The 26,942-nt window shown below is 35.7% G+C and overlaps 1 protein-coding gene across 1 annotated transcript; it reads left to right on the top strand.

Moving 5' to 3' along the window:
• The first annotated feature begins 16,305 nt into the window (after window positions 1-16,305).
• On the top strand, window positions 16,306-18,007 carry LOC121869878 (protein glass-like). Its single transcript, XM_042371443.1, has 2 exons — window positions 16,306-16,380; window positions 17,244-18,007. The coding sequence occupies exons 1-2, from the start codon at window positions 16,306-16,308 to the stop codon at window positions 17,661-17,663; spliced, it is 495 nt and encodes a 164-aa protein (XP_042227377.1). The 3' UTR covers window positions 17,664-18,007.
• Window positions 18,008-26,942: the final 8,935 nt, after the last annotated feature.

Here is a 26,942-nt window from a genome sequence, read left to right as displayed (position 1 = left end):
AAGTCCAAACATCAAAATATACAAATAAAAACATTTGAACTATAATTCTGCAAATCACAAGAAATACCGGATATTTGTGCAGTGGACTTTCTTTACAGTTTACAAATGATTTCTTATGAAGAACTGCTTTTAAAATAAAGGTGTTAACACTTGTTGATTAATAAAAGCAGTGATCAGGAAAATTTAATATACTGTATAATATGATTCCATGTACATCCTGATACGATGGCCATTCGTGAAACAAGCATTGCCTCATCCTTGCAGTTCCTCCTGGTCCCACCTAGGCCAGGATTTTTTGGCCTGCTCTTCTAGTGAAACTCACCCAGCCTTCATCTCTCCCCAGATGTCAGCCAGACTTGTACCTCCACCACTTGGCTCACCTCACACCAAACTCTACCAGTGTCCCCTCTGCCCGAAGTCCTACGATTATCGAGGTTCCTTTGACATCCATATGAGGACCCACACTGGAGATACTCCTTTCGCCTGCCCTCACTGCCCTCTCCGTACGAAGGATAAAAGTAACCTAAGAAGGCATATCAGGCGCAGACATATAGTCCCTTGGCAATAAGGGAGTGGTTTTGTGAAAGTCTCTTAAAAAATATAACTTAAGCTTTCTCAGCGCAAGAAAAATAGCTGAAAGTAAATGAAGTGTCTTATTTGGGGATGTTTGAAGATGCTGTGAGGATAGACTTTCAATGCAGGTTCTGTTAAGATAACCTTATAATTTTTGAAGCAACAAGTACTGTATAAATTCAGTTTTCATTCTATCTCAGTGCATCACCTTTAGAAGTTATCTTAATGATATAACTCAAAATGACATTTTAGAAGATATTTGAATTTAGATTGGACTATACTGTAGTCTAAATGCATAACTGGATTCATTGTAAGGCATTAGTTATTTAAATATACAGTTGTTGAACCTGATGCAGTAATTCACATCTTTTCCAGAATAATACATGTGTGATTGAGTCAAAATGCCACTGTCATATTGCTGTTGTGGTACAGTATTGTACACATTTCCTTGACAGCAAATATTAACCTGTGATATAATCACCTCAACAGTAAGTCTGAATATATATATATATATATATATATATATATATATATATATATATATATATATATATATATATATATATATATATATATATATATATATATATATATATATATATATATATATATATATACACTGTATATATATATATCAAGTATTAATGGGTCACATATTTGTGATGCACAAATACTGATTACTGAAGTAAGCATAAACACTTTGTTTATCTTATTTCTGTCTATAAACCTTGGCAAAGTGAAGGTACAGACCTACATAACACTGGCTCAAAATAGGTGAGTGATGCTACATGCACTACATTGTGTTCAGTTTGTTATTCAAATATTATTTACAATTTTTACTTAAATTAATTGAATTTTTGCAAATAACTAAATGCATGTTTCAAGGAGTAAATAATTTAAGTGAAGCAACATACAGTACAGTACTGTACTGTATGTTGTATTTATGATTTAAGAAACAAAACAGTCATTTACACATAAAAAAGGTGTACTTGTCAAACTTGGTGGTTTTGATATACTGTAGTATTAGTGTATTTCTACTGAAAAATAGTAAAATAGCTTCTAAGGCAATATACAGATTGGAAAATTTGTCATGCTATTTATCGCTAATAAACTTGTATCTTATTGTAATGGTGAAGTACAGTACAGTACAGTATTTGGTAGCTCATATTTTGTCGACAGAACAATTACCTGTTGTTTGGCAGCCAATCCTCAGGTCTCACAGTACTGTACTTTAATCTTTCCTTTCCCACTGTCTGGGTTGGACTGGTCAGGAGACACAGCAGCTTACAGAAAAGAAGGAAATACAAAATACTAACCCATAAGTTACATTTTCTGCTGCGTTGGAGGTTCTAGTTATTAGAGTCAAGAGCCAGACAAAGCAATGCCTTTGTAACAAAATAAAATGATACAACTAATACTTGTTACGGTAGGTATTTGGTCCATTGAAATGATTGTCCAAATATACCATACATATATTCAATACGTATCATGATTTTTCTATAAGTGCTGTACTGTATTGTGTTGTGTTTTAAGATATTATGATAATTTATCTATTTATCTCACTCCAGTTATCAAAAATGACGATTTGGGAAGTTGAGTTTTATTTTATTGGCAAAAGAAGTGGAGCAGAAGGTTAAGAAGGGCAGAATTAATTAAGTTTTTATACGTACTGTAGAAAAATAACACAGGTGAATGAAGAAATGAAACACTGTATGTGAAGTGTAGAGAAGAAGAGGAAAAGAGAAAAACAAGGAGTCTGATATAAAAAGGAAATAAAAGATAGGTAAGAATAGTAAATACAGTAAATGTAGGGAAGGGATAAAAAAGAGAAGAAGAGTAATTGATAAAGAAAAGAGGGATTGAAGGATAAAAAGAAGAGATTGCCCTGAGTGTGAGTGGAAATACAGTACAGTATATGATAAAGAAAGAAATGAAGTGTGAGGATAAAGGGATTGTTATTCGTACGAGTGGGAAGACATTGTTAGCGGACACGGCAGAGAAACGAGTAAAGTTGCTGTTCTTAATGTTCTGTGGACAATGGTAATGTATACTTGTAAGTGAGACTGTTCTCCAAGCAATATATAGTGTATTGTCTGATATTTGTAAATTCCACCCCTCCCCACATCTCCATTATTACGCTGTATGGATGTTCTTAATAAATGCCGGATGTTTATGATGAATAAAGTCTCTCTCGGAGTTTTTGTTTCTGTTTTATTTTATTTTTATCCTGAATTGTAAAAAATTACATTCCTTTTTGGGTCATGTTAAATAATCGTCTTTCATATCCTCAACCAAATTTATAAATTCCATGTTCTTCCAAAAACCAATACATATTTGCAGAGTAGTGTCTGTTTTGTTCAATGTAATACTACGTGTGTATTTTAAAATACAGTAATGTTATGTTTGTATGATATGAATGGGGGAAAGTATTTCTTAAACTATGCAAGAGTTTCTGGGGACTTGGAATGTATCTCTATTTTAACACCAAGAAGTTAATTCAGTAGGAATGATTCAGTTTTAAGGGAGATGATGTACAGTCGCTTCAAAGGGGAAGGCTGGGCATTGTGACCCGAATTTGGAATGGTGGTTTGAGCTCAGCTCAGGCGTGCAAATTGGGATTTCTCAATCCAAAATTTCTTGCAGTGGATTACCATATTCGGAACATTTTACTTAAATTATGAGCAAGGATTTGAACACTGAAATTCCAGCCAATCACGTTTCATTCACACCATTACGATGAGTTTTTACGGAGGCGGTGAAATCTCTCCTTGCACATCATGAGTTACTTTTGTTACTATAATTTCAATCAAATTATAATGACTTCTTGTACTGTGTTACAATGTGGCTGTGTTGTTATATGATAACAAAGAAATTCATAGAGGAAGAACAATTACATACAAAATGTAAATATAATCCAGGACAGGTGTCATCAGTATTCATAACCGAAGCAAGATGAATCAATGCAGGGCATAGTAACCTGGTTAGGTTAGGTTTCTTTCTGTTCGTTTAACCCCACATCTCCCCTGATTAGTAATGTTAAGAAAAGACTTTCCTTTATTAATACATTAAAATGTTTTTCCTAAAGAAAACGCCCAATATAAAGAAGCATCAGCATTCTTTACATTTACCCGCTTGATCTTCATGGACCTTAAACACATAACCATAACTCATTCAGTAACCAGAATCTTCCTTACCCGGAAACTATTCATTGCGAAGAATCTCTAAGCAAATCGTCAGCTGATGAATGGGAGGTAGAGATGAACCATAGCCAACAGGTCTGTCAAGTAGATGCTCCATATCACGGAAAATATCAAGGAAATCTCCCTTGCTGAACATATATCGGTGTTTAAATTGTGTGTCATCATAAAAATTGATAGGATTCTGCCTGTCTACCACCAGTCTTCTCTCTACAAAATTTCCAATTTGACGATATTGCTGAAAAGCACGCTGTCTGTTAAATTTATGTTGACTTACTACAGTATCTTGAATGATGGATTGACCACTAAACCTGCCTCCAGGATGAATTAAAGTAAGGATCGACAAATCTGATCTCAAACCCGGTTTGAATCTTTTTGTTGGCTCAAGCCAGCGTTCTGAATACCAAGAATCTTCAATCTTCGCTTGAGCTTTGGTTTAAACCTTCCTGAGGTTTCAAACCGCCGCTCTGAATTTAGCCCTGTAAGACTAGCCCCAGAAACCAGTTTGTGGAACAATCTTTAGTCTAAGATTCCTAAAACAGACTGCATTTACAGAAGCTGCCAGACTTCAGTCATGACAAGAAAACTGGATTTTAGGATCAGTCCTTTATCTTTTGCAATGGGGTTGATATGTGTACAGACACCGATTTTCATGATTTTTTTTTCCTTTGAGATGCAGAGAAATATACATTCATCGTGAATGAACAACATTAATCAAATAAGAAAGGATGAAGATTTTTTTTATCTCAATATATACAGTATCATAAACAATTATTTGAACAGAAAAGAGCAGTTACACTAAAATTATTCAGTCTGAGTCAACCAATGTTGGGTAGGGTAGTGAGGGGTGGCGAGTAAGGCAATAAGTGGGCAGTAAAGGGTGGTGGACAATGAGGGGGTAATTTGCAGAGTTGGAGGTAGGTAGGGCCTGTAAAGGCACCTTCAGATCCGTGGGAATTGTACAGTACCCTTCCCAAATACAGTATTTATTTCTGTAAAATTCCATATTGTAGCACTAAATGTTGCCAAAGAATTCACAATACTGTACAACTATGATACACACCACTGCTTTGGATGGAGACTGGGTTGTAACTGTACCTATCACTAGGCTCCAGAAGCATGGGTGGAAAAGGCTCAGACAGTTAACAAGTGAAAGATTTCAAACATTTTGGTCTAATTCATGCAAAAAGATTGAATTATCAAATTTATCAGGAAGTGGCTTGGAATCTTAAACTTCATAAATTTCAAATTATCCAAAATTTTAATTGGTTTTCATTGTACATTATGGTACTGTATATGATTTTTTTATTACAGAAATATTTATAGTTTTATGAATAATACATTATTACACAAATATTATTATGGTACTATGAGTGGTGTGTTAATAGAGTTTGCAGCTGCTTTATTGTTATTATCATTACAGTGGATCACATATTGACATTCTCCATATGTAGCCCGCCCTCGGCTCAGACCATATAAGATGAGCAGGAGTTGTAGTGGAGGCCTCCCCTACAAACGCCGTGTGTCGCTGACTGGCCGACCCCCCGCGAATCTGCCTCCGTATCCCTCGTGGTCAAGGTCAGGTAACCAGCTACGCCAAACAAAGCGGGGGCCTACCATCAAGCCACGCCTACCGCGGTTTTATAAGACCTCACCTGGCCTTCATCGCCCTCTTTCTACTTACCGCCACCAACAAGCATCATCCCTCAGAAAGCTCCTCGCCCTACAGGAACTCTGAGCAAGCTTCATTCGACTTAGTATCTCTTTAACACTGTGCTGTGCAACAATATATATACGAGAAACACTGTGATTTTCTATTTCTACCTCAATCCTGAGTGTTGGATATATTTCATGTACATACGTTGTGAGGCCAAATAAGAGACCCTGACAACCTGCCACGAATGCACCCCACAAATGGTGACCCCCGGAGATTCGCACTCACACAGGATGGAGGAGAAACCGATCACTCTCCCAGTCTTCAAGCAACATGGAAGACTGGCTTATCCACACAGAAGCAGCTCTCATCGGCTCTACAGCTACTGTCTCTACACCGCAGGTTAGACACCCTAGAGCAGCTCTGCTACTCTAAGCAGACAGCCGCTCCTCTTCCTGCCCCAAGCACCACGTCCTACTGACTCCAACACACCCGTCCTGCCTCAGACGTCGCCCCCGGCCCAGCAGTACCCCCTGCCGCTCCTCCTGATGCAGCCCCTGCTCCCGACGCGGCCCATGCTCCTGAGTGCGGACCCACACACCCCTCTTTTCTCCCTCAGGTACCCCCCTGCTACTGTCCTGCACCCTGCTGCTGTCGTGGACCCAGCTGCTGTCACGAGCCCTCATCCGCTTCTGCTGACGCAGCCCCTGCTCCTGACCCAGGCCCACACACCCCAGCAGGCTCATCTGACGACTCTGTACCTGCCGTGAGGGAAGCACAACATTCATCACTTCCACACACCCTTTTTCTCCCTCTCTACTCCCACAGATATTGTGTATCTAGACCAGGGGTGGGCAAAGTGCAGCCCGCGGGCCACATTTGGCCCGCCAAATTATTTCTGTGGCCCGCCACTGCATTTGGCAATCAGAAAAAAAAAATTCTTATTCATTACAGAAAGGATAATTTTGGAAGTTGGGTGGACATAGCAGCAATACTGGCTTGTCGCTGTTAACCTGTGGCCCGCGAAGTGTGCCACCATTCATGAAGTGGCCCTCCATCAAAAATAATTGCCCACCCCTGATCTAGACAGTTGTCTCGTCTAGCGGCCGGCTCATCCACGCCCTCGCCGTTATGGCTCACATGTGGCATGCACCGCCCGTTCTGCCTCACATGTGCCATGCAACCCTGCAGACAACAAGTCTCCTACACCGCCTGGAGAGAACGGGGGAGTACTGTAGTGGATTTCTCCCCTACAAACGCTGTTTGTCACTGAGTAGCCGACCCCGCGAATTCCCCAGTGTATGCCTCGTGGTCTAGGTCAACCAGCGCCGCCATACATCACGGAGGTCAACTATTAAGCCACGCCTACCTCCGCTATATAAGACCTGACCTCGTGGTGATCTCTCTCTCTTTTTCTACCTACACCAACCAGCAAGCAACACCACCTCCTCCGCTTCTGCCTGGCGGCCCTCGCTCCCGCCGGCGAGCATGGCGACCCACAAGCTGGTCCTCCTCTGAGCATCCTCACCAACCAGCTCTCTCTACATCACGCTTGTAACCATGCTGCCACTTCCCAGCACCAAGCTGCATTGTACATCCAATACAACATGTATACAGAGAGCACATTGTGAGTTTCCTTTCTCCATCCCATCCTGAGTGTGAACCCAAACATCACGTACCCCACAGAGTGTACTGTACCGAATTTAAAGTCTGATATTTCCAACACTTAAGGTGGATGATTTGTGCAGTCTCTCCGTGCTGTAGTACTGTAGTGCATATCGGTGGAAGTCTGTACATAATAATACGTACCTGTACATCTTTAATGCTGACCCAAAATGGGTTGTTTTGTACTATACAATATTTAACAGCGTTAATAGGTTGCACAACTGTCTTTAAAACCAGCATATATATTCTTAAATGGGTAAGAGACAAGAAATTAGTGGGATTTATCTTGATCATTTTGTTATACAAACCGCCATCAAAGGTTTCTTCTTTTATAGGCTGTGTGGCCGAGAGGTTGGGGGGACAGCGATTGTTTAACTTCAGTTAGCAGAAGTCAAGAGCATCCGTCAACTGACAAACATCTTGTTTGTCCTGATTGTAAGAAGCCATTTGCCCAGAAAAGTGACTTGGAGCGACACTACCGAATCCACACTGGAGAAAAGCCTTTTGCGTGTTCAATTTGTCCATATCGAGCTACTGTTAAAACAAGTCTGCAAAAACACCTTCGAATGCATAGTGGAGAAAAACCCTATGCATGCCCATTTTGTCCTCTTCGTTCAAGTGACAAAAGTAACCTGATGCGTCATATTAGGAGCAAACATCGATAGGCTTTATAACTTTATACTGTACAGTATACTTAATTTAAAGAACCAAGTGTGAAAATGTTTCTTTCACAAAGTGTCAGAAATGTAACTGTGTGTGTAGCGACAAGCAGTGGTGGTAAAGTTTGCTAGCACCGTGTACTGCTCACAGTTTTGTCTGAAATTTGAAGGTTATTTTACAAAACTAACTTCACTGGTTATCAGAAATACGATAAATAAACAGCATACCCTGAGACATAATTTAATTATGAGTATTCAAGATACAGTAATGTTCAAAGAGATAAATGAACAAGATGTACTTTTTCTTTTCACCATTCACACATCATCTCTCAGTATTGCATATACTGTACTATTTATATATACAGTAATACCCCGCTTTACGCGGTTTCACTTTCCGCGATTTCTCATTTACGCGGTACCTTGCCAGAACCAGACTTTCACTTTCCGCGGTGCATCTACTCATATACACGGTGAAGTATAATTTTTTTTTTTTTATTTAGCTTATAAAATTCATACAAATTACCCGGCCAGAATATAATTTACATTGCTGGAATTCTTACAATATGATGATCATTTTGAATATAAACATCATGGATTTTGCATTAGACATACAAATTTTAGATCTAATGTAATAATTTGGTTTACACTGAGCAAATATTTTATCCTTTGTGTAGAATATATGAAGTTTACATTCAAAATATTCCCTGACCTGCAAGGAATCCAGAAATGTCAATTATATTATCCAACTTTAGTCTGAGTTATTATTTATTACTAAAAACGTAAATATACTATTTTCTCTCAATCGCTTCTCTGGTAGGGAGGGAGGGACCGACCCAGCTAGGGCGGAGCATTTTGATTGACAGATAGTGTCCTTGAAGAATATTTCTTTGTTTATTTACTGAAGATATATGTTTTAGCTCATAAAATTCATACAAATTACCCGGCCAGAATATAATTTACATTGCTGGAATTCTTACAATATGATGATCATTTTGAATATAAACATCATGGATTTTGCATTAGACATAAAAATTTTAGATCTAATGTAATAATTTGGTTTACACAAAGCAAATATTTTATCTTTTGTGCAAAGTATATGAAGTTTACATTCAAAATATTCCCTGACCTGCAAGGAATCCAGAAATGTCAATTATATTATCCTAACTTTAGTCTGGGGTATTATTTATTACTAAACGTTAAAATCTAGAGTTTTCACCCAAACATTAATCAGAGAGGTAGGAGCTAGTGAGCTGGGAAGAGGGGGAGGGGTGGATTTGAGTCCATTATTTGAATGGACATTAACCTGGCGACTGTATTTCTCTTAAATATTAATTGTGTGAGCATACCATCATAAAATTTAGATGTTATTTTTACTACAACATAGGTATTGTGTCGGAAAAAGTGGAGTTTGGAGGTCGGGCCAGTCTCTATTGGAATTAATCCCATATGTTCTGTTGTTCACTTTACGCGGTTTCCACTTTCCGCGGTACCCTGTGTGCAGTATAAAAATGCACAACTATAGAAATAATAAGTGTGATTACAGCGCCTTTGTTATCAAGTGTTTAAGGGCTAAGTTGCATACAGAGCACTTTTAGAGTCATAATCTTTCTGGATAATCCTCTTCTTGAAGACATTCTGTACTGTATGGATGTCATTGACTTATACTGGTAAGAAAATGTCCAGTCATTATAATATTTTAATGTTGTGCCATTTTATATGATGTGATAACTTCTATAATATATCCTAAACATACTGGATATTATATTTTTTCTACAATGCCACACAGCAAAATAGAAAGGGAAATTTTTTGTTCAAAAATCAGTGATGACAATCCTTTTTGTCTTTGTAGGTCATGTTCGGTGGTGACCAGAGAAGCAGTGGTGCGGCTGTTTGGGGTAATGTGGTGCTCGCTGCTCAGGACAATATACATAATCAGAGGGTGGATCATGGCCTAGATTCCAGGGATGAGCACAGAGCCAGTCTTGAATCAAATCTTAGGGATGGGCAACGGGTGACTCCTAGGGTTTTCTGTTGCCCTCACTGTAGCTACCGAGGCACACAAAGGGGAAACCTCCAACGACACATTCGTACTCATACTGGATATTCTCCATTTGCTTGTCCAAGCTGTACCTATAGAACAAAAGACCAGAGCAACTTACTGAGACACATTAGGAGGAAACATGAAAATATTTAATCATTAACTGACGTTTAATATTATCTGTGAAATCTTATGTTTAGATTTTATTTACAATAAGTATTGGTTTTGTAATTCGACCAGTAATCTTGATATCAAAATATGTTTTTATATACAAAGTTTCGGAATTGTTTTCATTTAACTTCTTTAGTGGTATAAAAACTTATTTAATATTTACATCATATTTCTCTGGAATACAGCACTAAATAATCTTTAGAGTTTACACTAAACATTATTTCATATACAGGGGGGTCCCTGGGTTACGAACAGGCTCCGTTCCTGAGGACGTTCGTAAGTCAAATTTGTGCTCAAGTCGGAATACATGCTATATGCATACCACACTTACAAAACAATGTTTAAAATCCCACCATCATAGTTAAGTCATTATATACAGTACATCTAAAATCCCTTCATTTAAGACAAAAGAAGAAATAGAATGATAAAATACAGGAAATGAAAGTTAAAAAATAAGTCATCATGTAAATAAAATACTGTAAATTTCAAGTTTAACCCCGTTCGTATCGGCGGGTATTCATAAGTCGGGGACCTCCTGCACTGGATAGTGGGACAATAGTTTTACCAAAGCAATTTCATGATAGTACCTGTACTGTATGTGGCAGAAGAAATTGGCTGCTTCTACTGTAATACATGTAGAAGAACACATTTTTGAACTTATATTCTTTTGGTTATGCAAACTTGAAAAGCAATCGTAAGAATAATTACTTAAATAAAAAAATTTAGTTGTGTTAGAACAAGCCAGGTCTCATGAGTTAGGTATTATATACAGTAACTTGGTGCAGTATATAATGGTGTAGACACAATACCACCACCAAATAGTAAATCCCACAATTTAAGACTGAATACTGTATATACAGTATTGACAATTTGGCAGTGATTTGACCCAACTAGGATCACTCTCAAATCAAATCGGAAAAACATACTGTACAAGTTGAGTTAAAAAAAGGAAAGATGCAAGAAATGAGGGAAGCAGTTGGCAGGCTGTTGATGGAGCAGTTAAGTAATGTCAACTGAGATTGTGCTTATTGGAAACAACCAGAATTAGGCCAGTGTTGTTTGGTAAAATTAAGATTTTCACAAGTACTATATTCAAGTTCATGTTTTGAATAAAATTTTCTTTTGCCAGTTTAGGTTTTTCAACAAAAATGATATGAAGGCAATGAGTCGGATACTCTCGTAGAAAAACATAGTTGATGTCAAAAAGTTGATTACCAGTTGTAGCTACTGTATGTACTTGTTTTATGTATGAAGTTTGGAGAGTGCAGCTAATTTTTAGTGTTGTAAAGAGGCAGTAAAATGTATGTTTAAAATTTACAAAGGGGAAGTAGGTTCAAGAAGGGGAAAGTACAGAACAGTACAGTGGTCCCTCGATTAACTATCACAAATGGTTCCACAGAGTCTTTCGTTAACTGAATCTATTATTTCAATGGGATATTGGGTAATTGGTTCCAACTCACAGAAAAAGTGCAAACAAAGTACTGTATACCAGTAATAGAATTAACAAAACATTAAATATAAACTAAATACAGTACTGTACTGTACAGTACAATGTATACTGTACAATAATAAATAAAAAACAATAGAATACTGTATTTTAACTTACTTTGAGGTGTGTATGTCGTATTACCGGCAGCTTTGTTTACATATCAAACAGCTGATTGTAGAGGCAGTCGATGATGACATGCCATATTCTTTACAGAGTGCATTGGTTCTAATGCCTTCTTCATGTTTCATAATAATTTCTGCACTGTATATTATCAATATGTGAACTAAATTTCAGAATGACCAATAACTTTAATGTAAAAATTAAAAAAACATTCAAGAGACCAACAAACTGGATGCTCACTCCACTGTTAACAAAGTTAAACTGAGAAGCGCTGGTGGGTGATTCAATCAGCTGATTGGCACACAAAAACTGTACCCTGTACTGTATATATTATCAATATGTTAACTAAATTAGAATGACCAATAATTTTAATATAAAAAATTCAAAAATATTCAAAAGCACAACTTTCTTGATATTTACTCCATAGGAAACAAATGTAAACATAGAACCAATTACTGTATTGGCGGACTAGCCGATCAGCTGATGCGCACAACAAAGTGTGTTTCTCCTAAGGCTGTCGTTAATCAAAGTTTTGTTAGTTAATGGAATTGAAAATCCTTATGGGAGCTAATTCATGAACAGAAATTTCGTTAATTGGACCATTCGTTAATCGAGGGACCACTGTACTGTAGTAGGAAAGGATGCATTACAGGTTGACAATCCCTTATCCGAAATCCTTGGGGCCAGAGGCATTTCGGATTTCGGAATTTTTTGGTTTTCAGAATGGTAATTTTTTTTTTTCTATAAGCCCACCCAGCCATAGATCACTGACCCACATCGGGGCCTGGGGAGGGGGGGGCGAAAATATTATATTTATAATAATAATAATAATAATAATAATAATAATAATAATAATAATGTAATAATAATTCATAGGTCTAGGTCACATTTCTCACTTTTGATCTTTTTTTTCATTCTTGTATTTCTTTATTATTATTATTATTTTATTACAGTATTATTGTTATTATTATTATTATTAATTTTATTATTATATTTTATTATTACTATTATTATTATTGTTATCATTATTATTTTATTTTGGTGTACAGTATTTTAATTAAAATTCTTATTTACTATGGATAATTATTATTATTATAATTATTATTACTATTACATTTTCGCCCATCAGGCCCCGATGTGAGTCAGTGATTTATGCCCAGGTGGGCTAATCCCTGTTTAAAAAAAAAAAAAAAAAAAAAAAAAATTGCCCCACAAAATAACTTTCGGTTTTTAAAGCTTTTCGGTTTTCGGAATTTCGGTTAAAGGGTTTTCAACCAGTATTAGCTTCTTGGAAGATTTTGTTATGAAGGAATGAAATTGATAACTGGGTTTTATAGGTCAAACATTGTACAGTACAGTGAGTTCTGCTATAACGCGTGTTTTGATAACGCGAATTTGCTGTAACGCGATTTATGAATAGAGGAACGATATTTATATAACGCAAACGCTTGTTTGCTATAACGCGATTTTTGCTTACTATTTATCCAATTTTGTGGTATTAACTATGAATACCGTATGGTAAAGAAGAATATCTCCAAGAAGCGTTCTGGTGATAGAATTCCCGATGATGATCGTAAAAGAAAGGCTATAACCCTTAAAGAGAAGCTCGATTTTATCAACCTCAAAATCACCCTTCTCCCCCATCAAGTTACATTCATATTTTTTCAAGGTAAAGTGTTACATTTACTGTATGATTTCATTATTAGATATGAATGTAACATTTATTTAGACTGTGCTATCCTTTGTGTTAGGCTAACTACTAAATTTTTTCGATTTTGAGTAATCTGCACCTAACCCTATTTTCTCCATAAGCCCTGTTATTTCTATTACGCGATTTTCTATAACACGATATTTTACAAGAACACAATTATCGCGTTATAGCAGAACTACCTGTTTGCAGGACAAAGATTGAGGGAATAAGACTATTCCATTGGTATAAGAGTAAAGTCCTAGACAGTATGTTAATGAAGAAATCTTGATAATGAAATCAAGAAAATTATTTGCATGACAGACACATCTCAGAAACAACATCCAAAAGGCTGTCTGATTTTTAATTTGGTCTCCAATCTCCATTAGTATAATAGTTATCATTTCAGGCTTTGGAATCATGATCACGAGTCCCATACAGGTATTAACATAACACAGTACAGCTAGACCCCGACTTACGACGGGGTTAGGGACCCAAATCCAGGTCGTAAGTCCGAATGGTCGTAAGTCCGACATAGATAAAAAATAAATAAATAAAAAATCTACAATGAAATACAGTACAGTAAAAGTAATAAATAATGAGGAATGGATACAGTACAGTGAAAGTAATAAATAATGAGGAATGGATACAGTGTGACTGAGCACTTACCTTTAATGTAGTCAGCTGAATGCACATGGGGCCCCCATAATTTTCTAATTATACATGGCGACTACATTAACTGGAAACGTTTCGGTATAGAAAATGCGTGCGTCATTTGAAAAAAAAAAAAAAAAAATTGAAAAAATACAAATAGTCACAACTGCGGCGGTCGTAAGTCCCGACGGTCGTAAGTCCAAGCAGTCGTAAGTTGGGGACTACCTGTATACTGTATACAATACAGTATGTTGTATTATATTGTGATGTTTACCAGTGTGTGTTATTTATCACTTTGATGACAAGATAAATGTTCTTTAATTAAGAATTGTATAAAGGTAATATTTCTGTTCTGTTAATGATAAAAGTTGACATAAAGATAATTTTGAATCTCTTTGTTCACCAGGTTTTTATTAAAGAACTAAGAAATTTATAATAAGTGTATTATACGCATACTCTATACTTTTAATGCCCTGCAAGTTGAGTTTGAAAGATTGTTTTAACAGTTTATGTGTAATACTTTAAGAAAAAAGATAACATCATCTGATAATGTGTTCATGGGTCTCCTTATGGTACATCATATGACTAGTAAATATATATTAATCATCTGTTTTATTTTCACTTTATGATTTTTATAAAATGTGCAGTAAGGAAGGCTTTCATTTGATCCACTTTTATAATTTTAAATCATCTACTGTATATTGTTGGTAATACTGTAATGGATGTTTCATAGTCTCCCATACTGATGTATATGTCACTACTGTACCATTAGCTCATCTTCTAGCTACTCTAAAGTCTTATTCATTACAGTATTTATGTCTGAAGTTTTTTTTTATACTTCTGAAGAATAGTTTAGGATTTACTCTTAGATATTGTTTTTCTATTTTTTATTGTTTTTTCTTTGTAAGTGGTCATAAACTTTCAAGTAACACATTTTCAATCGTTTATATACTACTGTAGCAATGAGGTACTGTATGTGGCAGATGACTGGATACAGTACTTGCCTCCTTACCTAAGGGTGACTGGTTGTCACCTGAAACACCCCTAGTCCACAGTAGCTGAGAAAGGATATCTAACTACAGTTGAGGAAGTGATGGCACTCAGGTGTTGTTCCAGCCACACTATTTCCCTGTATACAGAAGACATAGTATTCAGTGTGCTGTATCCATGCTGCCCTTAATAGGCAGCATGATTGTTATTGAAATTGAAAATAAATAAAATATAAAAATAATAAATAAATAAATAAATTAATTCAAAATAATTTTGTTACAGCAAAATTAGAAATATCATAATGCAATGCAAAACCCTGCATCCTGAAACCAACAATGTCCTCTAAAATCTATATACTACAGTACTCTATAATAATATAATTAATTACTGTAATGTCATCAGTAATACAGTCTTACTTGATACAGTATTGTGTCAATTCTTACAGTAAGGAAGAAAATAAAATGTTTACTTGAAGTTGAATAATGTTTTGCAGTGTACAATACAGTGTAAGGTGATTCCAGATGAGAATGACTCTGGTGTCTTTGATGTTCCATGAGGGGGGGTACACTGGTCCAGTAGCATCTCTTGGCCCCATGGGTGTGAGAGGAAAACTTAGCTTCTAATTTTGCCCTCTCTTGACATGTGCAAGGACAGGAGAGTGAGAGAATACAGCTGCCTTATTTCATCATCAGTGCTTTACTACCATTTTCAAGGGATAGTTATGGGTGATACTCAACAGGTCATGTTATAACTAGAACAGGTGTCTTACTGAATAGGAAGGAACTCTAGGTGCTACCTTGCCAGGTTTCTTCAGTGGAACATTAGATTGTCTGTTCGTCTCTGATTTGGGAAGTTTGCTTAGTTTTCAGGAAATTTTATTACTATATTTCCCTCAAGAATTATGTGTCCTGCAGGCAGTGCAAAAGGGCTTTAGGGTGACAGTTTCTGCAACTCACTTGAGAATATTCATAGATATTCTCTACATGGTTAGCTATTCTGAGACTATTTCAATCTGTCTGAATGAGTTTTATGGAAAATTTGGCTCCAAATCAAAAACCAGTTGTTATCATCGGTTTCTTGGATACATCCTAGTACAGCAGGATGCAGTGTCTATTCCTTGGAAACATCTGAGAGTAACAAAAATTAATCTCTGACTCCAGAGGTGTTGTACATTAAATTGAATTTGTCAGTGCCTCACCAAGTTCTTAGTTACTGTACATGAACATTTGCTCCAAGGCAGGAGTACAGTACTGTAGTGCTGTTTGTTGATTTTTACTGAAAACACATTTGTGGAATGTATAAAGAAACAAGGTTCCTTGAAGTCCTTTTCTTTTGAATAACTTCTAGGGAACTACCCCTTATCATGTCCAGAATCTCCTGTTCAAAGGCAACCTTGTATAATGCAAGCATGTTATATGTCAAGGCAGAGACTTTGCATGGGGCTTGGAAAGTAGTGCTCAGGGAGCCTACAATTTATGATATGGTGGGTCCCTAAGTTTTTGGTGCTCTTATTGTTCTTTTTTACCCTTATTTCTTGAGATACCGTTGCCCATTTTGCCCCCTGATGCCTTAGTCTTTGGAACCTCTGACTATCCTAGCCTCTTAGGTCGTTTTTGTCGTTTTTGTCCCCTTGGTCATCCTGGCCTCTAAGACTCTTTTTTCCCTTTTCTCTCATGGCCTCTAAACCACCCCCCTTTTTTTGTCTCTGGCCATCTTACCCTCTAAGACCCTTTTCTATCCCCTTGGCCATCCTGGTCTCTTAAGCCCTTGCTACCTATCCCAAACCCGATTCTAGGAACTTAAGTTTTGAGGAAATTTGGATTATAACCTTCTGTTGCTTCCAAATCAGGCCAGAAACCCCCTCCCCCTCCCCACTTTGTCTCGAATACATCTACAGACAAATTTTATAAGGCCACTGAGTCCCCTGTTTTAATTTCAATTACTTGGAAACTTGGTAAGGGTGTTATTTTTGGCAAGCTCTTAAATGGCATTGCTTTTTTACATATCAAAGAACTTTTTTGACATTCTATAGTGAACATAACATGGAATATGTCAGACACATTAAAAAAAAAATTACTACATAGTGTACTTGTTATGTACAAGACATTACAGTACTGCTGTAGAAATCAAAAGGTGCAACTTTTTTCAGTTACGTTATTGATGTTTGTTCCAAACACTATACAAGGTAATTAGAGGTCAGTGAAAATTATGTATTGTGGTACAGTAATGTGACAGAGTTTGGATATTTTTATTGATAATTTCTGTAGTGTTGCAACAAATTAGAATTTAATTTAGTAAATTGTATTACACTGCAGCAACAACCATCGATGGATTCTTTTCTTATAGGCTGGTTGGCCCAGAAGCTGGGTGGGCAGCAACTCTACATCGAAGGACAGCAGTGGGTCGGAGCAGCAATTGTCTTCCAAGTATTTCCAGTGTCCTGACTGTGACAAGACATTTGCTACTAAATGGGAATATGAACGTCACCGTCGAACTCACACTGGAGAGAAGCCTTTTGAATGTCCGGTCTGCCCATATCGTGCAACTCAAAAAACCAGCCTTCAGAAGCATCTACGAACACACAGTGGAGAAAAACCCTATGCTTGTCACTTATGTTCTTATAAAGCTTCTCAGAAAGTTCATCTACAGAATCATATTCGTACACATTCCAATAACATGACATTCAACTGCCCACTTTGTCCCTTCCGAAGTAGTCGTTCACACATTCTAAAAGAACATATGCAGATTCACACTGAGAATAAATAATTCATCATTATCTTAAGACGAACGAGGTGGGTTTGTATATTTTTCAACATTTACCAGTCTAATAAAGCATTCTAACAAATACTGTATAGGCATATACAGTACAGTACAGTATAAGTATAAAAATATATAAGTGTTAGGGTAAATTCAAGTGATTAAAAACTACCCCTAAGTGACATGGGAATCTCTTTGTCTTTGTAGGTCTTGCCCGTTGGTGATCAAGGTGGTGAGACTCAACGACGAGCTATAAGGGAGGCTAAGGAGAAGATCTACTCTTGTTCTTATTGCCCCTACCGTGCCTCTCAAAAAGGAAATCTACAAAGACATACCCGTATCCATACTGGAGAGAAGCCATTTGCTTGTTCCTTTTGTTCATTTCGTGCCGCTCAGGATAGTGTGCTAAAGCATCACATTCGCATCCATACTGGAGAAAAACCATTTGAATGCCAGCACTGTTCATATCGCACAGCTAAAGGAGCCAATTTGAAGCGCCACATGTTGACTCACAACGGAGAGAAACCATACTCATGCCCATATTGTCCTCAGTGTTATATAGACAACACCTCCCTTAAACACCACCTCATGCTGGCACATCCTAATACTGATCTTTAATAAACTTGAGAGCAATACTGTACCGTATTCAGAATTTTTCAAAATACTGTACAATACTGTATTAAAATATAAAATTACGATAATGTTTTGTAAGTACAGTAATGAGCACTGACAGTCAATGTCCATGTGGGAAATGTTTTAAAAGTAAAGGCATTGTCTTCCACACTGTGCTGGTGTGTCTGTCTTGTTACACAAAAGGTACAGGATAAATTTACAATAATTTTTATTAATTTTAGTAAGCAAAAGTTTTAGTTAATTGATTCAGAACTTTTTAGTACAGTATTGCCCATTGGTTATATTTAATATTCAGTAAACATTTCAGTAATATTTTCCAGTTAAAGTGTTGAATATTAATTTGAGTTTCATAACTTTCCATTACCGTGTACTGTACTGTACTGTACTGTACTGTATATTATATTTAAATCTTTCTCATTTTACAGAAGGTTAACTAAATAATTTAATGTAATTTTTGGTATCAGTGTAACAAGAAACTGCAATTATTTTTACTAACATGAATGTATCACAAAATAGATTGAATTTTGATTTTTAGTAAGGAGCTTAGGTGCTAACTGAAAAATTATATATCCTGTACAGTGCAGTATATAGTACAGGTTGTACCTCTCTAGTCCGGCATTCTGTGGTCCAGAAACTCCTGTGGTCCGGAACGATTTTAGTTTGTCCAATAGGTAGATAGGCAGCTTTTTTTTTTTTTTTTTTTTTTTTTTTTTTTTTTTTTTTTTTTTTTTTTACTTATCTGAATTATTATTATTATTACAGGAGTATTAAATTTTTGCCCCTCAGGCCCCAATGTGGGTCAGTGACCTATGCCCGGGTGGGCTAATCCCCTTAAAAAAAAGCCGCGGGAAATTAAGGTTTGTTTACATCCGGCAGTTCGGCTGCTCTCTCTCTCTCTCTGCTTGTCTATACAGAGTACAACATTTAACCCTTCAATATATATGAGCAGTAAATAAGTGTTGCTTTCATATTCTTATGTAGAGTAATGACGATATGTTTTCACATGTGCGCACTTACATACGCGCAGTCTCACTTTTTTTTTTACCATTAATGGTTAGCTACTTATATTGTTCCATTTATTAACATTAAATAACATTACAGGTACTTCAAACAACCATATTAATTTTTTTACATTAATTTTACTACAGCTAAAATCAGGGTCTTATTTTCTTCAGTTTTATATGTAGAACCAATCAGTCACTGGTTTTGTAAGCTTTAACATAAACAATGCCGGCAGCCGTCTCGTCTCCTCTAATATTCCACGTATTATTAATAAATTGTATTGTTAATTTTGCACACACAACATTAATTCAATAAAAACAAATTCAGAAACATTAATTAAAATATATATGAACAGTAAATAAGTGTTGCTTTCATATTCTTATGTAAAGTAATGACGATATGTTTTCACATGTGCGCACTTTACATACGCGATCTCTCTTTTTTCTTTACCATTATCGTTAGCTACTTCTATTGTTCCATTTATTAACATTAAATAACATTACTTAAAACAACCATATTAATTTTACTACAGCTACAACCAAGGTCTTATTTTCTTCAGTTTTATATGTAGAACCAGTCAGTCACTGGTTTTGTAATCAACGAAAACAATGCTGTGTCATTTCCTCGTGTGTTTTAATATTCAACGTATTATTAATGAATTGTATTGCTCATTTTGCACACATAAACATTAATTCAATAAAAACGACATTCAATAATAAACAATAATGAATCTTTTGTACATAAGAGAAATGACGCTGTTTACATGATTATGCCCATCGTCTGCACGTTGGCAGGCCGTTCAAACCCGTCGAAATTCAAGTTTCCGCCGTCAAAATTTTTATTTATTTATTTTTTGTGTGTTCCAATAAAATACGTTAAGAATTAAAAACTCGCGAAATTTGAGAAGCTACTATACGACATTTAACCCTTCAAAGAGACCATGATGCAGAGAAAGTGTTGCTAGTGCTTCCAAGCATAAGCACAAGTCACTATCTATCCAGGAAAAGGGTGAATTTCCATGGTCCGGCAATTTCCATGGTCCGGCACTGGTCAGGTCCCGAGGTTGCCGGACTAGAGAGGTACAACCTGTATGTGATAATAAAAATTTTAATATAAGATGGTAAGAAAACTTGATTCAGAGAAGATTTTACAGATACTGTACATGATGAAACAAAATCTTAAATGGAAACTTAATGTTCTGCTTCCGGGATCTAATAAGATCAAGGTTTAATAGTAATGTGGAAGGATATGTCATTAGATCCTTACTGACTGAGGGGTGAAACATGTAGTAGAATGTATGTTGGATGGAGAAATGTAAAGGAAGTTTTACAAGGCCAAGCAAACTATGGTAATCCTATGGACAATGAATAAAGTACTAAATGTTCATAATTCATGGTCATCTGATATTAAATGTTTTAAGAAGAGCTACAGTGTATAGAGACATACGTAGGTACATTATTAGATGTAAGAGAAGATGTTTGTCTTCAAGGGTAAATATTGTAGTTTGAACCTATAACATTCCATTATGGTTTGTCCTCATCTACCTCCCAAGGGCAAGAAAAGACCTTAAAACTGATGAGGTAAGGTGACCCTTGTTACCATTTGTTACCATTGTTAGTAGTAGCACTGCATTACCATTACCTGTACTGTAATGTATTACTATTACCTGTACTGTATTACCATTATTATTAGTAGTATTACCAGGTACAAGAGAATTCCAGTTATCCGGTATCCGGGAAACCAGCAGATTCAACTAACCGGCACCAAAATTAAATACATAAATATAAATTTCTTCCAAAACAAACTAATATCATAAATTTAAATACCGCTTGCAACAGGGATGAGCTGCCATATTTATTGTTATGATAAACAATAAAATCAATGCATAGCATATAAAATGCAATAGCATATATTCTATGCACAAAAAATAGCGACTACCACACTCAAACCATCTTCTGGGTGACGCAACACAGTTCAGGCAGTCAACCAGCTGACTCACAGACATATGGCTGCCACACTAGCAGTTACAGCCCAGTTTGCAGCTGCTGTGCAAGCTGTACGTTAGAACAAGGACAGACTAGCCACTGACTGTGTTAGATTTTTTTGCAATGTAAAATCGTATACAATTTCCATTATACATATATTGTTCCAAATTAAATGATACCATATTTTATTTCAAATAAGGAGAGTATTACTGACGAGTTTTATCATGCTAAAAGGGGTATTTTATTTATAAGACTATTTCCAATGTATTTATTCATATTGTCATTGTTATACAGTAATGATTGTGTCTATTTGAGCATTACCATATTAACTATTTAGTTTTCATAGTACAAGTACCACAGTTTTCAGTGTTGATTGCCCTAATGGCCTCACAGAAAATTTCATCTCTATTTAATTGAAAATCTCCAATGTGCAACACTTTGTTGCACCAATTAATCTGCTACATAGAAGTCTTACTATGTGTGTGTGTGTGTGTGTGTGTGCGCCATACCTCATATTAGAGAACAATACTATTGTCACACAAGTCTAGCAAACACATGAAAAATTATATGTGTTAATATTGAAGGAAGTATTGATTTCTATTCATTATTTGGTATACCATTACTACTACTGGTACTGTACTACCTGAATAAGGATCAATGACTTAAATATTACAAAGTCAATACAGTACTTTACTGTACACTACAGTACTGTACAGGCATTAGTTCTTCAGACAGCCACCAGTCTTGCATTTTGCATTGAAATATATGCATAAGTGCTCCTATATTAGGGATCTTTCAAGTGTTTTATGTACTGTAGGTAGATTATGGTAGATTTTTACATACCATATTGTGTCATTTAGTACAGTAAAATTATTTTGCTTTTGATGCATTAATTTTATTTATTTACCAGGTAATTGTTCCTCAGAGTGCACCAATTACTTGTGCACTTTTCTAAGCAGCTACTTTCCAGTTATACATGTGTAAGAGTGGGAAGTAACAGTACAGGACTACTTTAGATGATATATTAGAATAAAATAGTCATGAAGAGGATTAGCTTTGGATTATGATGATTATATAGACTAGTTTTATGGAATGATAGGTGTCCATTGTACAGTAAATTCATACCAAACTGGGATACTGTACATGAATTAAACCAATAATGATTATAATTAGTATTTCATGTGCTTGGTCTGAATAACATTTTAATATCTAACCATTAAGTTGAAAAATTAAATAGATGCAGTATCCTTAAAAACTTTGTTATCAATATCTTATGAATTTAAATTTTCTTCATGTTTTACCATCTAACATCGCCAAAACTTAGGTCAGATATGACATTACTGTACTTTATTTCACATACTATTGGCAGAATGTTAGTACAGTAGAAAGATTTTAAGAAATTATATTTGTAAAGTTTCACAGTGAACATAACACATAACATAAATTTTAAGCACTGTATACTGGATTTGTAGGCTAAACCTGTACCAATGAATATTTATTGTAAAGTATATTGTGTGTTTTTGGCCTTTTTATTGTAAGTAAATTATTACTGAATGTGCTAAGCATATAATTTATATTAAAGCAAAATTTGCAAGAAAATTTTTTAAGTTTCCACAAACGTTTAAAGACTTTACCGTAACCCAACTCGTTATTATAATGTAACAGTAAGTTCAAAATACTGAGACAACATTATACGGATGTACCTAATACATTCTCACTGTATATCCACTAAAGTATTGTAAGATAACTGAGAACAGTGCTGTAATGTATATCATCCTTGCCAGACCCAGTTTTCACTCACCCTGCTTCCCAGCTTACCAAACTTATTACAGTACAGTGGTCCCTCGATAAACGAACACAATTGGTTCCACAGAGTCGTTCGTTAACCGAAAATTTTATTTAACTGAATCTATTATTTCAATGGAATATTGGGTAATTGGTTCCAACTCACAGAAAAAGTACATACAAATTACTGTATACCGGTAATAGAATTAACAAAACAATAAATATAAACTAAATACAGTACTGTACTGTACAGTATACTGTACAATAATAAATAAAAAACAATAGAATACAGGTGATCCTCTACTTGCAAACGAGTTACGTTCCTGAGGCTTGTTTGTAAGTCCAACTTTACTCTTGTAGATACCAAACATATTGTAAAAAATGAAAATATTATGGATACAGCCTTAAAACCTGGCTCACTCTTCTCTTAGGTAATGTTTGTTCTATCTGGAATTGTCTTCAATATAATCCAGTCTCATCTACATTAAACATCTGTTCTGGCAGGTAACCTCCCTCAGTGATGATGTTTGTATCTCTGAAAGTTTGTAAGTTGAATGTTCTTAAGTAGAGGAGCACCTGTACTGTATTTTAACTTACTTTGAGGTGTGTATGTCGTATCCCCGACAGCTTTGTTTACATATCAAACAGCTGATTGTAGAGGCAGCCGATGATGACATGCCATATTCTTTACAGAGTGCATTGGTTCTAATGCCTTCTTCATGTTTCATAATAATTTCGGCACTCTATATTGTTAATATGTTAACTAAATTTCAGAATGACGAATAATTTTAATGTAAAAATGCAAAAATATTCAAGAGACCAACAAAATCGATGTTCGCTCCACTGTAAACAAAGTTAAACTGAGAAGGGTTGTTGGGTGATTGAATCAGCTGATGGGCGCACAAAAACTGTTCCCTCTACTGTCTATATTATCAATATGTTAACTAAATTCGAATGATCAATAATTTTAATACAGTAACACAGTGGTCCCTCGGTTAACGAGCGCCTCGGTTAACGAGATTTCGGTTAACGAGTTACCTTCCATAAGATTCTTAACTTCGGTTAATGAGCAATCCCTCGATTAACGAGTTTCTTACGAGCTGACCTCCACATGTTTTAGCTTGCATTTGGCGGTCCACCAGCTGTAGTATTAGTCATCCAATACAGTAATCGGTTCTAGGGCTTAAATTCCTTACCCTTTTAGTAAATATCAAGAAGTTTACACTATTCAATAATTTTAAAAGTTTAATATTAAATTTTTTAGTTATTTTAACAATTATTGAACATAATTGAAGGTAGGGTCACTAGTTTGTGGTATGCCATCCAGCCTGCCAGCACAGCATACAGGCGTCAGTCTTTGTGTCTTTTCAGTGGAGGTAACATCTTGCTTGAGACTCTCTTCAATTAAACGCTTTTTTTCTGTGTTTACAAGCAAATTATTGGTCATTTTGAAATTTATTTTACATATTGACAATATATAATGCAGTGCAGTGTTGATTTTAAGAAAATAATCCTGAATTACACCAAGAGAATTAAAATTTTATGGGTGAAATGGCACCATGGGGTGACTTCTCTTCCACCCCAATGTCTTCTCTTCTCCCTTCTCCTCCACCCCCATTCTAATTCCCATCATCATCCAGGAGCCTTCTACATACACACCTCAAAGTAAGTGTACTTTTCTACCTTTTTTGTTGAATTTAGGTAATTTTCAGTGAGCTGGAACCAATTACCCAAAAACCCATTGAAACAATGGTTTCGGTTGACGAGTTTTTCGGTTAACGAGTAGCCTTCTAGAACGGATTGTGCTCGTTAACCGAAGGACCACTGTACCCCTCTTTACGTGGTTCTCGTTTACGCATTTCTACATTTATGTGGTACCCGCCAGAACCAGAATTCCCACTTTACGCAGTGCATCTACTCATATACGCGGGTGAAGTATAATTTTTTTATTTAGCTCATAAAATTCATACAAATTACCCGGCCAGAATATAATTTACATTGCTAGAATTCTTACAATATGATGATCATTTTGAATATAAACATCATGGATTTTACATTAGACATACAAATTTTAGATTTAATGTAAGAATTTTGTTTACACAGAGCAAATATGTTATCTTTTGTGCAAAATATATGACGTGTATATTCAAACTATTCCTGGTCTTGCAAGGAATCCAGCAATGTCAATTATATTATCCTAACTTTAGTCTGAGGTATTATTTATTACTATACCTTAAAATCTAGTGTTTTCACCCAAACATTTCTCAGAGAGGGAGGAGCCAGCAAGCGTGGGAAGGGGGGAGTTGAGTCCATTATTTGAATGGACATTAACCTGGCGACTGTATTTCTCTTAAATATTAATTGTGTGTGCATACCATCATAAAATAAAGATGTTATTTTTACTACAACATAGGTATTGTGTCGGAAAAAGTGGAGTTTGGGAGTCGGCCCAGTCTCTATTTCAATTAATCCCATATGTTCTGTTATTCCATTTAAGCGTTTCTCGTTTTACGAGGACCTCCGCGGGTTCAATTGACCACGTAAATCGGGGTATTACTGTATAAAAAATGCAGAAATATTCAAGAGACCAACTTTCTTGATATTTACTCCACTGGAAATGAATGTAAACATAGAACCAATTACTGAATTGGCAGACTGGCCGATCAGCTGATCAGCTGATGTTCACAACAAAGCATGTTTCTCGTAAGGATTTCGTTAATCGAAGTTTTGTTCATTAATTGGACCATTCGTTAATCAAGGGACCACTGTATTCCCCTTCTCATGTAACTCCCCTTGTGCTAAAGTTCATCTGTCGATAAGTGTGTCTTTGTGAACATGTAACATCTTTACCTCTACTGTTCTTCCATGAAATGTCTTAGGGTAATCAGGTCAGTGATGGTGAAGTGTTGAAAGATATTTGTGAATCTTGGAAATGATCACTACAGTATTTGGTAACAGTAATACTGTTCATGTACCATACATGAAATAAATAATCTAATGATTGAAGGGGAATTACAGTAAAGATGTTATCCAATGAGACACAACTAACACTGGACAGTGGAAGCCATACCAAAGTAACATAGAACTGACCAACCACCCAAACTTTTTAGTAATCTGGTAGGTGATGGAAATTATAAATTAAAAAAGAATAAAATAATTGTACAGTACAGTATTAATAAATATTCCAAAATTATTGTTATCACAAAAAAAATGTTTTAATAATACTACAGTATTATTGAGGTCACTAGTAATGAGTAGATATGAGGACACTTTGAAGGTCATTTAAAAAGGTTTTTTATTTTAAATCGGCAAGAAGATGACGGTAGCAATGCGCTTGATGGAGGGTGCGGGAAGGGGTTTTGAGAATTGCAATTAAATGCCAGGTAGCGACGTGTCCTCCTAATATTACGTATTTAAGTAATTATTAGATGTTTTAATTGCCTGTATGTTGGCCTGGTGAGTTAATGCAAGACATATACATACGTAGGTATAAAGCTAGACGTCGCATTCTGGACTTTATCACAAAAACTGTTATTTAGAATTTATCTTTTTTTTTTTAATGCTATCTGCTATGCAGTTCGATACTTCACTTTCTTATTGCTGTAGTAAATGAAAGATAACTATTAAATAGAAAGAAATTAAGAGTTTGTACCATATACAGTATAGTATGGCTCTTATTAAATAAAAAAGGAGTTAAATAAGATTAGAGCCAGAAACATTGTAGAACTGTGACATATGATGGAAGATATGTGTTAGTGTTATATATGAAAGGTCATATATTATTGTTTCTCAAGATCCCTATCTAGGTACAGTACACATAATAGTGATGACATAAGATATATGATCATGTACAGTGAGGTATGCTATAACAAATCTAATTGGT

The sequence above is a fragment of the Homarus americanus genome, unplaced genomic scaffold (genome assembly GCF_018991925.1).
Source record: "Homarus americanus isolate GMGI-L3 unplaced genomic scaffold, GMGI_Hamer_2.0 scaffold14467, whole genome shotgun sequence".
Taxonomy (NCBI): domain Eukaryota; kingdom Metazoa; phylum Arthropoda; class Malacostraca; order Decapoda; family Nephropidae; genus Homarus; species Homarus americanus.
This window is presented reverse-complemented; position numbering and strand designations above follow the sequence as displayed.

Bases quoted from the DNA above. Each gene is read 5' to 3' on its own strand.
- LOC121869878 (XM_042371443.1), top strand. From the start codon at position 16,306: ATGTTATATGTCAAGGCAGAGACTTTGCATGGGGCTTGGAAAGTAGTG. The intron at 16,381-17,243 runs GTGGGTCCCTAA...CTTTTCTTATAG, and splicing joins AGCCTACAATTTATGATATG to GCTGGTTGGCCCAGAAGCTG.